Source organism: Ahaetulla prasina, chromosome 9 (assembly GCF_028640845.1).
Source record: "Ahaetulla prasina isolate Xishuangbanna chromosome 9, ASM2864084v1, whole genome shotgun sequence".
Lineage (NCBI taxonomy): Eukaryota > Metazoa > Chordata > Lepidosauria > Squamata > Colubridae > Ahaetulla > Ahaetulla prasina.
Genome location: NC_080547.1, coordinates 31,054,687 through 31,068,079, shown reverse-complemented (window position 1 = coordinate 31,068,079; position 13,393 = coordinate 31,054,687). Strand labels below are relative to the sequence as shown.

The window sequence follows — 13,393 nt, the reverse complement described above, 5'->3', positions numbered from 1 at the left end:
ACCTGAGCTAATGGGGTGGTGGAATTTGAACTTTATCTATAGGGGTTAGCACAGGAAAGCTCTAGATCTGGTTTTGCCTTCAAATGTGCCAAAATAATGTGCTCAATAAAGTTTTGCATAAAGAGATTGGACTTTCTCGATCATGCTTGCTTTGGTTGGGTTTGTCAGTCGGAACCTTGACAAGCGGAATAAAATCTGCAGGGATTCCTTTTCCTTTTTTTCTTCCAGAGGTGTTTCTGGATGGCATACAATGATTAAACACACACACACAACCACACCCCACAACATATAACCCTGCTCCTAAGCATAGAAATTGCCAAACAGCTGGTACAAAAAATAATAATCCAGTATTTCAGGCATTTCCAGTTTGAGGTGTCCTTCAACAGGGCTACTGAATCCTCTGCATAGAATATCCCTTCTTGGCAAAAAAAACCAGGTGATTCTGGCAGAGATTCCAGACTCAAAATTCCCAACTTTGCTTTGGAAGAGGCAATTAGTAATTTTTAAGTGCAGGCAGATTGCTATGTTCCGTTCCATTCTGGTACTCTAATAAATAGCCCCCCCAAACATAAGGAAGCTGATATCTGGTCTTCCACATCTGCCAACCCAAGTATCAGTTTTTTCCCTCTGCTTGGGGCTGATGGGTGTTGGAGTCCTAATAAAAGCAGAAGGAAGAAATGGGGAAGATCTTATCAACAGGCAGTTGATTCTCTCATGGGAACAGAAATGAATGATTTTCGAGGAAGTCTCACCATATGGATTGGATGGCTACTTTTCTTGCCCTCTTCTCTCTCTTTTTTAATTATCTGAAAATGGAATTTAATTCTAAGGGTTGCTACAAGAGCAGGTGATATTAAACACATAGCAGTAGGCTTTTAAAATATGTTGAGTGTAACTCCTCAAAGATAACAGTTGAAGATACCAACATTGATGCAAAATATTTCTGATGACTAAAAGGAGCAAAGAATCTGTCACTCCCAGATGTTTGCCATGTTGTTGTTAGTTGCGAAGTGGTGTCCGACCCATCGCGACCCCATGGACAACATTCCTCCAGGCCTTCCTGTCCTCTACCATCCTCTGGAGTCCATTTAAACTCATGCCTACTGCTTCAGTGACTCCATCCAGCCACCTCGTTCTCTGTCGTCCCCTTCTTCTTTTGCCCTCAATCTTTCCCAGCATTAGGCTCTTCTCCAGTGAGTCCTTCCTTCTCATTAGGTGGCCAAAGTATTTCAGTTTCATCTTCAGGATCTGGCCTTCTAAAGAGCAGTCAGGGTTGATCTCCTCTAGAACTGGCTTGTTTGTTCGCCTTGCAGTCCAAGGGACTCGCAGGAGTCTTCTCCAGCACCAGAGTTCAAAGGCTTCAATTCTTTGGCGCTCAGCCTTTCTTATGGTCCAACCTTCACAGTCATACATTGCAACTGGAAAAACCATAGCTTTGACTATACGCACTTTTGTTGGCAGGGTGATGTCTCTGCTTTTTAGAAAGCTATCTAGATTTGCCATAGCTTTCCTCCCCAGGAGCAAGCGTCTTTTAATTTCTTGGCTGCAGTCCCCATCTGCGGTGATCTTGGCGCCCAGGAAAATAAAATCTGTCACTACCTCCATTTCTTCACCATCTATCTGCCAGGAATTGAAAGGGACGGATGCCATGATTTTTGTTTTCTTAATGTTGAGTTTCAAGCCAACTTTTGCACTCTCCTCCTTCACCCGCATCAAGAGACTCTTTAGTTCCTCTTCACTTTCTGCCATTAGAGTGGTATCATCTGCATATCTGAGGTTGTTGATATTTCATGATTCAAACATGCTACGTTTGCCATAGCATGAGGAATTTATCCTTCCTTGGATGGATACGAATATCTGTTTAGCAACATCTGGAAGGCTTCAGTTTCCCTAACATTGTTTAAAACCTTTTCCATTCCCAAAACAAAGGTGAATATTATTTTGATTTGATTTTGTCATCTCTCTTCAGTCTCATGTTCTTATTTTTAAGTACTATAAAGTATATTATCCTGTATACAACAAAAGTATCGCAATGGATTCTATAAGCACAAAGTTTCAAGTTGTTTTTCTGCTAAACAAAGAAATCTGACAAGCGTCTGTGCCCAAGAAGATGTAATAATAGTGATGAAATACGTTCCAAACAAATAAAAGGACACATTTAATAGTTTCAATTGACTACCAAGACATGGTCTTGTATTGAATTTGCCATCTAGCAGAGCAGATGGAAGGACATTGTTACAGGGCTTAAAACATGCTGTCCAATGTTGAGGCAGAGCCAAGATTTTAAAATGACTGGATGTACAAAAGGTTTGGTCTCCATGTTTAATAGTCTAAAGGGGCACCTGCTAGATTAATTTGTAGTTTTGAATCTTTGATATATTTTATAAAGAAGTCTCTAATTTTCACAAGTGAAGAGGGAGGGGTCTAACTATAACAACATTATTTATAGAAAAAATTTGGGTATTTTTTCTATTGTATTCTTGCATTGCAGCCAAGCAAATAGAGTGATGAAATTTAGGGGTGCTTGAATTCCACTGGATAAAATTACATAAAGTCAAGCCAATTTCTTTTGCAAATCGAGGAACAACAACAATTAGATTCATAAGTCATGACAATAGTGAGAGTAAATAGCAAGCTGTTGGCTGAACTTTCACACACATTGACAGATCAGATGTATAATCAACTCTAATCCATAAAGGAAAGGTTCCACATGCAGTTGCCAAAAATGTTGGATGTGAAACTATTCCAAAATGTGCTAGCTTAGTGCAAGGTTGATCGTGACAGAAGGCAACGTTACTAAATGCACAAGGAACTATCATATTTGCATTTAAGTAATTTTATATTTGAAATTCGGGTGCTTGATACCTGGCATATATATATATATCACATTTCACTGTCCCAGGGTCATTTAATCACTGTTTGTAACCTTCTCAGCCAGCTTCCAACAAGCAAAATCAATGGGGGAAGCCAGCTTAATGGCTGCAGGATTCATTTAACAACTGTGGCAAAAGTCGTAAGATGAGACACAACTCACAACACCTGCCTCGCTTAGCACAGAAATTTGGGGCTCAACTGTGATCATACATTGGGGACTATCTGTATGATGTAAAGTATGTGAGTCAGTCTGAGAAAGAGCAAGAGATGGCTTCATTCTATGGTTGGATGATCATTCCAGGGAGTTTCCTAAACTTAAGGCGTCTGCATTGTGCATGCAAGGGCATTGTCTTCCTGATGGCAGACAGTGAGATAAGGAAGCTAGTTGGCCATTAACTGGTGAGACCAGAGGACGGATGCATTGTCCATGGCGGAAGTGGGAACCACCTTTGGTCTTCAGCTCCAAGAATCTGCTCTGAAAGTGAAGTTCCTCAAGTCTTGGAATTGGTTCAACGAGGTGACTGAAAGGACAACCTTTATGAAAGGGAAAAGATTAATTACAAGAGGAGGAATGGCACAGCCCCTCCTGGAGCCTAGAAAACCCTGAGAAAAGTTTAGAAGGTAGTTCCTGAAGCAGCTGTAGTTAGAAGAAAGAGCACTTAAGTGCTTTCTGTTTCCTTCCTCTTATTTATTTCATTTGTGTCTTTCCTTTTGTCTATGAGTCTCATGATAGTATATGTGGTTTCCTATTCCCTTTTTCCCATCACAACAGTAACAGAATACAGATAGTCCTCCAATTATGACCAAAATTGAACCCAAAATTTCTATTGCTAAGCAAGACAGTTGCTAAGTGAATTTTGCCCCATTTTAAGATCTTTCTTGCTACAATTGTTAAATGAATCGTTGTGGTTGTTAAGTTAGTAACACGGTTGTTAAGTGAATCTGGCTTCCCCATTGACTTTGCTTGTCAGAAGGTTGCAAAAGGCGATCACATGACCCCCCCCCCCAAGAAACTGCAACCATCACAAATATTGTGCCTACTTTATGAATTTTAATCATGTGACAGTGGCAATGCTGCAATGGTCCTAAAGGTGAAAACAGTCAAAAGTCACTTTTTCAGTAACACTGTAACTTCGAATGAACTGTTGTAAGTTGAGGACTACCTGTATAGGTGATGCTGAGAGCTAAGGATTAGTCCTAGTGCAGGGGTCTCCAACCTTGGCAACTTTAAGACTGGGATTCTGGGAGTTGAAGTCCACAAGTCTTAAAATTGCCAAGGTTGGAGACCCCTGTCCTAGTGCATCTTGTAAGCGTCATTGAGAAGAGGGCTATTTTGTTTTCAACCATGCCATATATCGGCCTCTTATACCCATTGTGCTAAGTCATGATATGAACTGCTTGGTGTGGCTTTTGCAGAACGTTGACAACCAGATCTCATTGAAGTACTCCAATTCTTCCTTCTAAGGCTGTTGGGAATTGTGGTCAACACCTGCAAGGACACAGAAGATGAGTGTGTTGATTATGTTGGGGAAAGCCAGCCACTGTAGTCTGAAAAGAATGGTTTAAGGCGGGGTAGTCAACCTTTTTATACCTACCGCCCACTTTAGTATTTCTGTTAGTAAAATTTTCTAACCGCCCACCGGTTCCACAGTAATGCGCCGTGTATCGTCGTCTGTACATGCCTCTTGCACATCGTGGATTGGGTTGTGGGGGGTGCCAGCTACCAGCTCTGCTTGTCTGTTACAGCTGGATGGTGTGGGGGGAGATGCGCGAGCTATTCTGGGACGAGGCTCTTTTATTTGCGGTCACACTATAGCGCCATTTAGTTTCACTTACGTAACGTGAACTAAACTTATACGCGGGTGATACAAATAGTATATAGTTCAGAAATTTAAATTGTCACGGGGAATTTTATGAAAACCTAATGAAAATATTTTTAAATAATGCTATGAAATTTTTTTAAAATGTCAATTAAATTTAAAAAAAAGGAAAGTGCTTCAGTATTTGACAAAACCCCTACCGCACACCATGAAAGCTGGAACACCCACTAGTGGGTGGTAGGGACCAGGTTGACTACCACTGGTTTAAGGTATAGTGCGATCTGTGGATTCATTCAGGGTGATTTACTCAACAGACCATCATTTATGAACATATGAGTATTTAGCCATGATCTTCTAGTCTCGAACAAAGGCATATTTAGGCAAGGAAAGTCTACCAATATTTTTCTGCCAATTTTTACCTGATCTGATCTTATTGAAGACTAACAGCATATTAGATGCTTAGATGATGAGCTGAACCAAAAAAGTGTTTTATTATTTATTTATTTAGTTAGTTAGTTAGTTATTAGATTTATATACCGCCCTTCTCCCGAAGGACTCAGGGCGGTTTACAGCCAAGTAAAAATAAGGTTACAAAAGTTAAGAAATAATTTAAAATCTAAATTCAATTAGGCCGAAAGATAAAAGAGTAATAAAACCATATTAAAAACCAAACTTTAAAATATGTTAAGCCAGCCCTGCACAATAAAACAAGAAGATTTTCAGCTCGCGTTGAAAGGTCCGGAGGTCGGGGAGTTGACGTATCCCCGGAGGCAGCTCATTCCAGAGGGCAGGAGCCCCCACGGAGAAGGCCCTCCCCCTGGGCATCACCAGTCGACATTGTTTGACTGACGGTACCCTGAGGAGGCCCTCCCTATGGAAGCACACAGGTCGTTGGGAGGCTATTGGTGGCAGCAGGCGGTCCCGTAAATAGCCCGGTCCTATGCCATGGAGCGCTTTAAAGGTGGTAACCAGTACCTTGAATTGCGCCCGGAAGACCACCAGAAGCCAGTGCAGCTTGCACAGGAGAGGTGTTACATGGGAGCTTCGAGTCGCTCCCTCTATTACCCGCGCAGCTGCATTCTGGACCAGTTGGAGCCTCCGGGTGCTCTTCAAGGGGAGCCCCATGTAGAGAGTGTTACAGTAGTCCAAGCGTTTTGGTCCCTGAAGTTGTTTTAAAATATAAGAAGCAGAAACAAAGAAGATCCCACCATAGAATCCAGTGAGAGCAGGGTAATGAGCTTTACAATCTATATTTGTTTTGTTAGATTTATATTAGTATAACAGCATAACAGAGTTGGAAGGGACCTTGGAGGTTTGCTAGTCCTGCTCAGGCAGGAAGGTGATGAAGATTCTTGATTCATCTCATAGTTGTGGGTCAAACGTACTCAGTTTGGCAACCTAAGCCACAGTTTCAGCCATCACTACAAGGAGGAATCTGCCTTGTAAAATATGAGGGTACTTTCCTAACTGTACTAGGAAAAATAAAAGTACCCTTTCTCAATTTATTAAAGTAGCTACATCCTTTACAAACAATATAGAAGTTTCAAAGGATTTCATTGGTTGGCTATCGTTAACAGGAATTGTTGTTTTGGTTTTGCTAGCAGTCCAAAAAGAAGTCATCCGTGCATGGATCTGCACTTATCAGGGAAGCCTTGTTGAGCCTTCCTAAAAATATGGCTACTTGAATATTTTGGGGTAGATTGTTTCACTCATGCCAACACTCACTGCAAGCACCTTTTTCAAATGCCTTGCATAGCCTTAGTTATTATAAGTAGATCAAGATAACATGTATGAAATGCTTGGAATATCTAAACTCCTCCTCTTGCATTCATTATTTGGGGTTTACTTGATTAAGACACTCCTTGAAGGATTATCTCAAGGACCATGCTTGTTTTGACTTCTCTTCCGCATGGATCCATGTCTTTGTGATGGGGAATGTCATCTCATGTAAAATCTGTCAGGACCACCTATAGAGCGAGATACAATCTTCTATTTCTGTATTGTGCAGAGTGTTTCTTAGCTATCCACAATAGCCTGGAAGTCTGCTGATACGGAAGGATAAAAATATAATAGCTTTAACTTGTTACAGAGATGGAGAGGAATGTTGACAAGCAGTGGTTTAAACAAGCAAGAGTAGGTTGTATGAGCAAGCAATAGGTTCAAGATGCTCCCCCCCCCATGACTTTCTTCTTATAAATCATCTAAGGACTATTTGGTGCCTTCTAAGTATGTTGGAACTTTCCACAAGGAGGGTACCAATTGGGGAAGGCTGGTCTAATATTTTCTGATTCCTGGGATTCTGACCAAGAATGCTGGATGATGAAGACCTTGATCTCATCCCGCAAAGCACTTATGTTCTCATTCAAGCACTCAGAATCATAAGTGCACTCCTGTCTCCATGGTGAAGCAGCCTCTGGAAGTAGAACAATGGCTCAACTATAGTTCATCATTTTTGAGATGATGCCAAATCCTAAACCTGACTTGGGCATTATTTTAAACCAAGGAGAAATAATATATTGAAAAGTGGTAGGAATCGGCATGTCACCTCTGCTTGAGATTACCATTTCTCCAATTCCAGTGCCCTTTGTGGGAAGACCTGAAGGGGAAATCTTCCCCTTCAATCAATAAGCTGTATCTGTACTTTGTCTGCATGGTGCTTTCCATGATTCAGATAGTTGCACATACTTGATGTCTGTTGCCCTCCAAATTTCAGTCGCACAAATTTCCATGGCTAGTGGTCAAGTGTGACCTTATTTTAGCTAAGGCCATATTTATGCTATTGCTATTAGCCCAGTGTTTCTCAACCTTGGCAGGTTCTCAACCTTTAAAATGGGTGAATTTCAACTTCCAGAATTGGGTTCACTGGCTGGGGAATTCTGTGAATTGAAGTCAATTCATCTTAAAGCTGCCAAGGTTGAGAACCACTCTATTAATCTATTTAGCTAGATAAAATCTGGGAAGAGGATATAGACCACCGGTTCTCAACCTGTGGGTCGGGACCCCATTGGGGGTCGAATGACGATTTGCCAGGGGTCACCTAAGACCATTGGAAATATGGGAAGTATACTTGCAAGTCAAAGAATCGCGCTCTAATGGTTGACTCCACAAGCCAGCTGCAGGCTCTTCAAATCACTAGCCGAATTCGGCTTCAGGTGCGATGAATTAAAAAAGAGAGAAATCTTTGCTCTGATGTCTCCCTCTCAAGCCAGCTGCAATCACTCCCAATCGCTAGCCTAATCTGGCTTCAGGCACGATAAACTTAATAAGGGAGGAGTCTCTGCTTTAATGCCTCCGTCCTCAAGGCAATCGCAAGCAGTTCAGATCGCTAGCCAATACGGCTTCAGGCGCGATAAATTCAAAATGAAAATAATTTTACGGTTGGGGTCACCACATCGTGGGGAATTGTATTAAAGGGGTCGCAGCACTATAAAGGTTGAGAACCACTGATATAGACTGACTGCCCCTTGCTTGAAAGAAGACCTACAAAGAGCTGTAAATTGCAGAGAGCTGGGTGTTTCTACAAACCAGCCTCATGCCAGGTTGTTTTTTAAAAAAAAAACCTAGCGGATGCCAAGTCCTGTTTAGTCTGTCCAGACTGCCTTGTATGTGTCAGTAAATACTTTAAAAGAGCGTGTGGTTATTGCACCTGACAAACAGATTTGTTGAAATGTGTCAGATAATGTAATTGCTTCTTTGAATTCTCTGGGTTGCTGTTTGACCCTCGTCAGTCTTTGCTTTGCATTTAATCATCAAGTTTCAGTCCTCTGAAATTTTTCTTCCATTGAGAAAGATGTTTTTTGTTTTTTTTTACTTCACCCTTAAGTTATTTTTTGTACAACAATTTTTTGGGGGGTTTAATTGATACATGGGATATAAGGGAGGTTGCAAATTCTAAAAGAGATTATTGCAAAATCCAAAGCACAATGGTAAGAAATAATCTTTGATCAGATTATAACTAGGTTTACTACAAGCACTCTACCTAGTAAAAATTGCATCAGGATGTTCTTCTCAGTTATGATGGATAGGATCGACTGCTATGGTTGGTATTGTGCTGCACTGTATGAATCAAAGGGAACCAACGCCATGCTGGCCATCCTAGAAGGAAGATAAAACAGAGTCAGAAAATAAACCCATTACAAGTCACTGTATGATTCACGTTCATCCTTCTCCTCTCTCTGATTTGTAGGAGGTGGAGGGAAACGGAAAGGAAGGAGCAAGAAGTGGAGAGAGATCCTCAAGTTCCCACACATCAGCCAGTGCGATGAGCTCCGGAAAGGGTTGGGTAAGTGCAACATGAGACAGAGCCCCTCTACTCAAGGAAATGCAGGGGCTGGTAGCCAAAAGCATCACAAAATGACGCCAGCTTACTTCCTTGTGATGAGGAGAGCTACTCTTGCCTAATCAAAGTAGGATTTCATATATCATCAATTCCCAATGGAAAGCCAAATGGGTTGCTGAACATCCAGATATAGGTTGACATACAAATGACCCCACGCAAAAGGTGCCAGGCTTTGAACAACCACCTGACATGGTGTCTGCCAGGACTCTATAAATGGAGCATAGTAACCTCCCCTCAGTGTGACTGTGGGGTCCTATGTCAAATTGTAGATCACATCATGACCAGGTGTAAGCTGAGGGCATATGTTAATATATATTGCAAGACCATGTATGAGTGGAAAAGGTATTAGAGATGATATTTCTCCTCCAATGAACGCACAACCTAAAATTTAACAGAGAAGTGGGGAAAGGATCTGAGAACAAAACTAAGTATGAATAATCAATAGTTCAATTTAGCTTTTGTTTTTAGATTTTTTTCTGCTAGCGTTAAATTTTAGGTTGTGCATTTGTTGGAGGAGAAATAATAATTATCTCTGGAATTTATCATCAGTTGATGTGATAATGGCAATTAATTTACTTAATAAATGAATTGAATCAATGCAGGATTGAACCAATTCAGGATTGAATCAATTAGAGAGGACTGATCTGTTGAAGGTGATTAGTCTTGAACTTCCATACAGTTTGCACATTTTCAAATGCCAGCTGTAGGAAAATTATGATGGGAGAGAAGTGTCTCCATCTCTCTCTTGTGAGCATTTTGGACACATCTGGTTGGCCACTGAAGGAAATAAACTGCTAGATAAAGATTTGCCATAATTTCATCCATCCCATTTTTATCATCATGGGCCCTGTACACCCTTGTCCATTACCCACTTCCAGGAGTGATTCCCAGATTTTCCAGAATTGCACTGCTGAAATTTGATGACAACTATTAAAATATGACTTTGTGATTCCTTAGATTTCTTTAAAGGGCCTTTACAAGGCTTAGTAGATCCATTTTACTTCCTAAAATCCTTACAAGTATTAGGGTAGAGATAGAGATGGAGAGAGAAAAAGGTCTGAGGGAATCCTTGAAATTTGAAGAAAACAGAACAGTAGGCTTATGTCAGGTGTGGAGAATCAGCACCACATGTTAAACTCCAGTTAAGGTGGTTTATTGCTCATGCCTATGCAGAAGAATATAATCTAAGCAGAAGAATGTAGTCAACTAATGGTCAGCACTAAATTGGTGTTAGATAAGAATCAATAGAATTCAAGAAGGATGAACTTGTGGGAACATAAGGACTCTAGACTTATGACTCTCTTGACCCCACCCCTGACTCCGCCTATCCTTCTCCTACAGCTCCTCTTTTAAAGAAATTACCCACCTTTGATGTATGCATGGCAACTACTGTATGTCTTTGAGTTGTGAGGGCCACATTGTATTTTTATTCCCCACAACAGCAAACTTGAAAAATAAGGTGGGATGATAGAGAACTATTGTCACTTAGTGACTGAAGGGGGAGAGGTCCTAATGCAACACGTAACTACTGTATTATACTGATTATCAGAGGGAAGTTGGAAATGACTTCCATCATGCCTACTGTATGATTTTTATGCATTGAATCATCTTCAAGTCATCTCTTTCGAACAACTTTTATGAGCCTTTTTTTTCAAGTGAATCAACACAAAGAGTAACTTAATATCCTTGGTGGTTGTGCGGCCTGGTCTCTGACTTTAAGTAAGCTTACTGTTCTCCCAGGCCCTTGTAGACTATTAGAGATTCTTGCGTCTGCTTCCATCTTCTCATACATCAATTTTTTCTCAGAAGGAACATGCTGAGATGCAAATGAGAACATGTTCCTACTGCTTGAAAGTATGTTTACAAAAGAGTCTAAGGGAAGGTTTATGAAATGGGGAAAGCGAAGGAGTTGGGCAGAGGCTGATGGGCTCCTGAGTGGACTCAGCAGGACATGATCGTGACAACCAGAAGTTGCAGATATGGAAGGCGCCATGAGCACCTAGATGCAAAAAAGAACTGGCCTTCTCAGCATCTGAAAAGCAAGTTGTGAGAATCCAGTTTTTTTCCCCCCAGGACTTTGAATCTGCACCCAAAGGTCATCTTTGTCTGAAGCGATCACATGAAGAATTTGTGTTTCGGGGTCAGCTAAAACATCATCCCAAAGCTGAACAATTTTTGTAGCTAAACAGATGAATTATGATTTAGAATTTTTCTACTTTCATATGCTCAGAATTCAGATGTGTAATGATAATCCCCAGCATCATCCTTATTCACACATTAAACATTAATGTGGCTTGTTTGTTATGCACTTATATAATGAGCCCACCCTTTTGAAATCATAATAAATGGGTTAGAATTATTGCTTATTTTACTAACCAATGTTAAGCACATTGCTTTTAAAACAATGTTTGAATTAGCATACTCCATGGGCTTCAAACTCATAACAAGACTTGGTTTCATTTTTTTGTGCAACCATTCAGATAATTCTGGCTACAGAGCAAAGCAAATGCAAATCCAGATCTCATGAACTATGATCTGATCTGAAATCTAAACATAGCCCTCTTCTTTGGGGAATTGTGTGCATCTTTAGCTATAAATATTTACAGCTATGCTTGCTGGGAAATAATGGGAGATGAAGTCCAGAAGTCTTAAAGTTGCCAAGGGTAGACACCCCGACTTTAAAAAATGCCATTCCAACTTGTTGCATTTGAAGCCCTTCTACTAAGAAGGTCACCCTTGAAAGCCTCATGGTCCAGAACTGTCTACTTACAAGTGCCAATAATTCATTCTCCATATCTTCCTTTGTAGAACGAGATTACAACAGTTTGTGTGACAAGCAACCCATTGGCCGACTGCTATTTCGACAGTTTTGTGAGACTCGGCTGGAACTCCTACGGTGTATCCACTTCCTGGATGCTGTGGTAAGGCGAGCACAGTTTCTGAAGTGTATCTGGCTCTGCTCAGCCAGTCCTTAAGGGACAACTAGATTCCCTTTGGCAACTTCTATTTAAAGTATTCCAAAACTTTGGATGACACGAGATTGATGATGAAGTGTCATAAGTCAGCAGCAAAGTTGATGGAATCCTTGGTACCTCAAGTCTAGAAGAGTGACAGGAAAAAAACCTTTTACAGCATGTGCCATATTGAGCTAGGTGGACCTGTTATCTAATTAAATAAATAATATGTTTGTTTGCTTTCCTCATCCAACCAGGAATGGTTTATCTGGGTGTAAAATACCTGCCTTATATTCAATTAGTCATAGGTTTGGTCCCAGGGATCTCCCACTGAAAACAAGTGGGATCTAGTGGCATGTGTGAGTGGAAAGGTCCTTTGCCAAGCACTCTTGAGAGGTGCTTCAGCTTGATCCTTTATCCTTTGTAACCGGTTGGAATTTGGAGAATCCAACATGGGTGTTTCTCATCATAAAATGGCTGTCACCTAAGAAGCTGTTCATGTCCAGGCCTGCACAAGCCAGTGTGGTTGTTTATCACCAAGCAAAATGATGAAATTAAAAAAAATACCTTAGTAAGAAGGCTGGGATGAAACTGAGGTGCCAAAACATGTATTGGCACTCCCACAAGACTTCAGAATATCTATTTCCCAGAAGCCATGGTAGTGACACTCAGAAAACACGCACATCTACACTACCCTTCAACCAGTACACACACATATCAAGGTAAACCACACAATGCACACTCTGATATACATACAAAAATATTCCCCAACCTTGTTTATTCTTAAACCTTGAACTTATTACCATGTTTATCTTATATCTGAAATGTATGGTCTTATATGTGAGGAACCTCAAAGAAAAAAATATCTTTCATCTCTGCCCATCATAGACAAGAGGTGGTCTCTTATCGGGGGCTTGGAATTTTCCATCCATCTTCTTCCAACTGGCTAGTAAACATTGGATGCAAGTTAGAAACTTTCATGACTTTATTCACACGACTGCTTTAATATCTGTGCTGTGGGAAATCCTTTCTTAGTAAGATTTTAGCTCCAAGTATCTAGTTTTGGAATTTACAGAGGAAGTACAAAATCAGTCACTCTTTTGAGATAGTCTGCTGACCAAAATTTTGTTGGCAACATTTTTATCTTCTCTGTCTTTTACAAACCTTCTTCCTGTCAGTACTGCCTTTTTGTAGAGGGAGGACAACTTTAAAAAAATAAAAGAGGGGAATGGTGGTGGTGGTGGTGGGAAACCCCAAATTCTTGCAGAGTGATCTCTGGGAGAAGATCAGAAAGGCGGGTGTGTTTTTCAACCCACTCTAAAGTCAACGGTGCAAAAATTCCATTGGGATGACGTGTAATTTAAAAGTCAGTGCTTCATCTGAAATACTATCCTAGTGTTTTTGTG

The 13,393-nt window shown here is 40.7% G+C and overlaps 1 protein-coding gene across 2 annotated transcripts in view; it reads left to right on the top strand.

The window, feature by feature from the left end:
- LOC131203695 (G protein-coupled receptor kinase 5-like) overlaps window positions 1-13,393 on the top strand; it is an 87,707-nt gene that overhangs the window by 37,543 nt on the left and 36,771 nt on the right. For both annotated transcript variants that reach the window (XM_058194158.1, XM_058194159.1), the window contains 2 exons: window positions 8,881-8,976; window positions 11,842-11,954. In XM_058194158.1, the coding sequence (XP_058050141.1) occupies window positions 8,881-8,976; window positions 11,842-11,954 (209 nt within the window). The remainder of the gene's footprint in view (window positions 1-8,880; window positions 8,977-11,841; window positions 11,955-13,393) is intronic.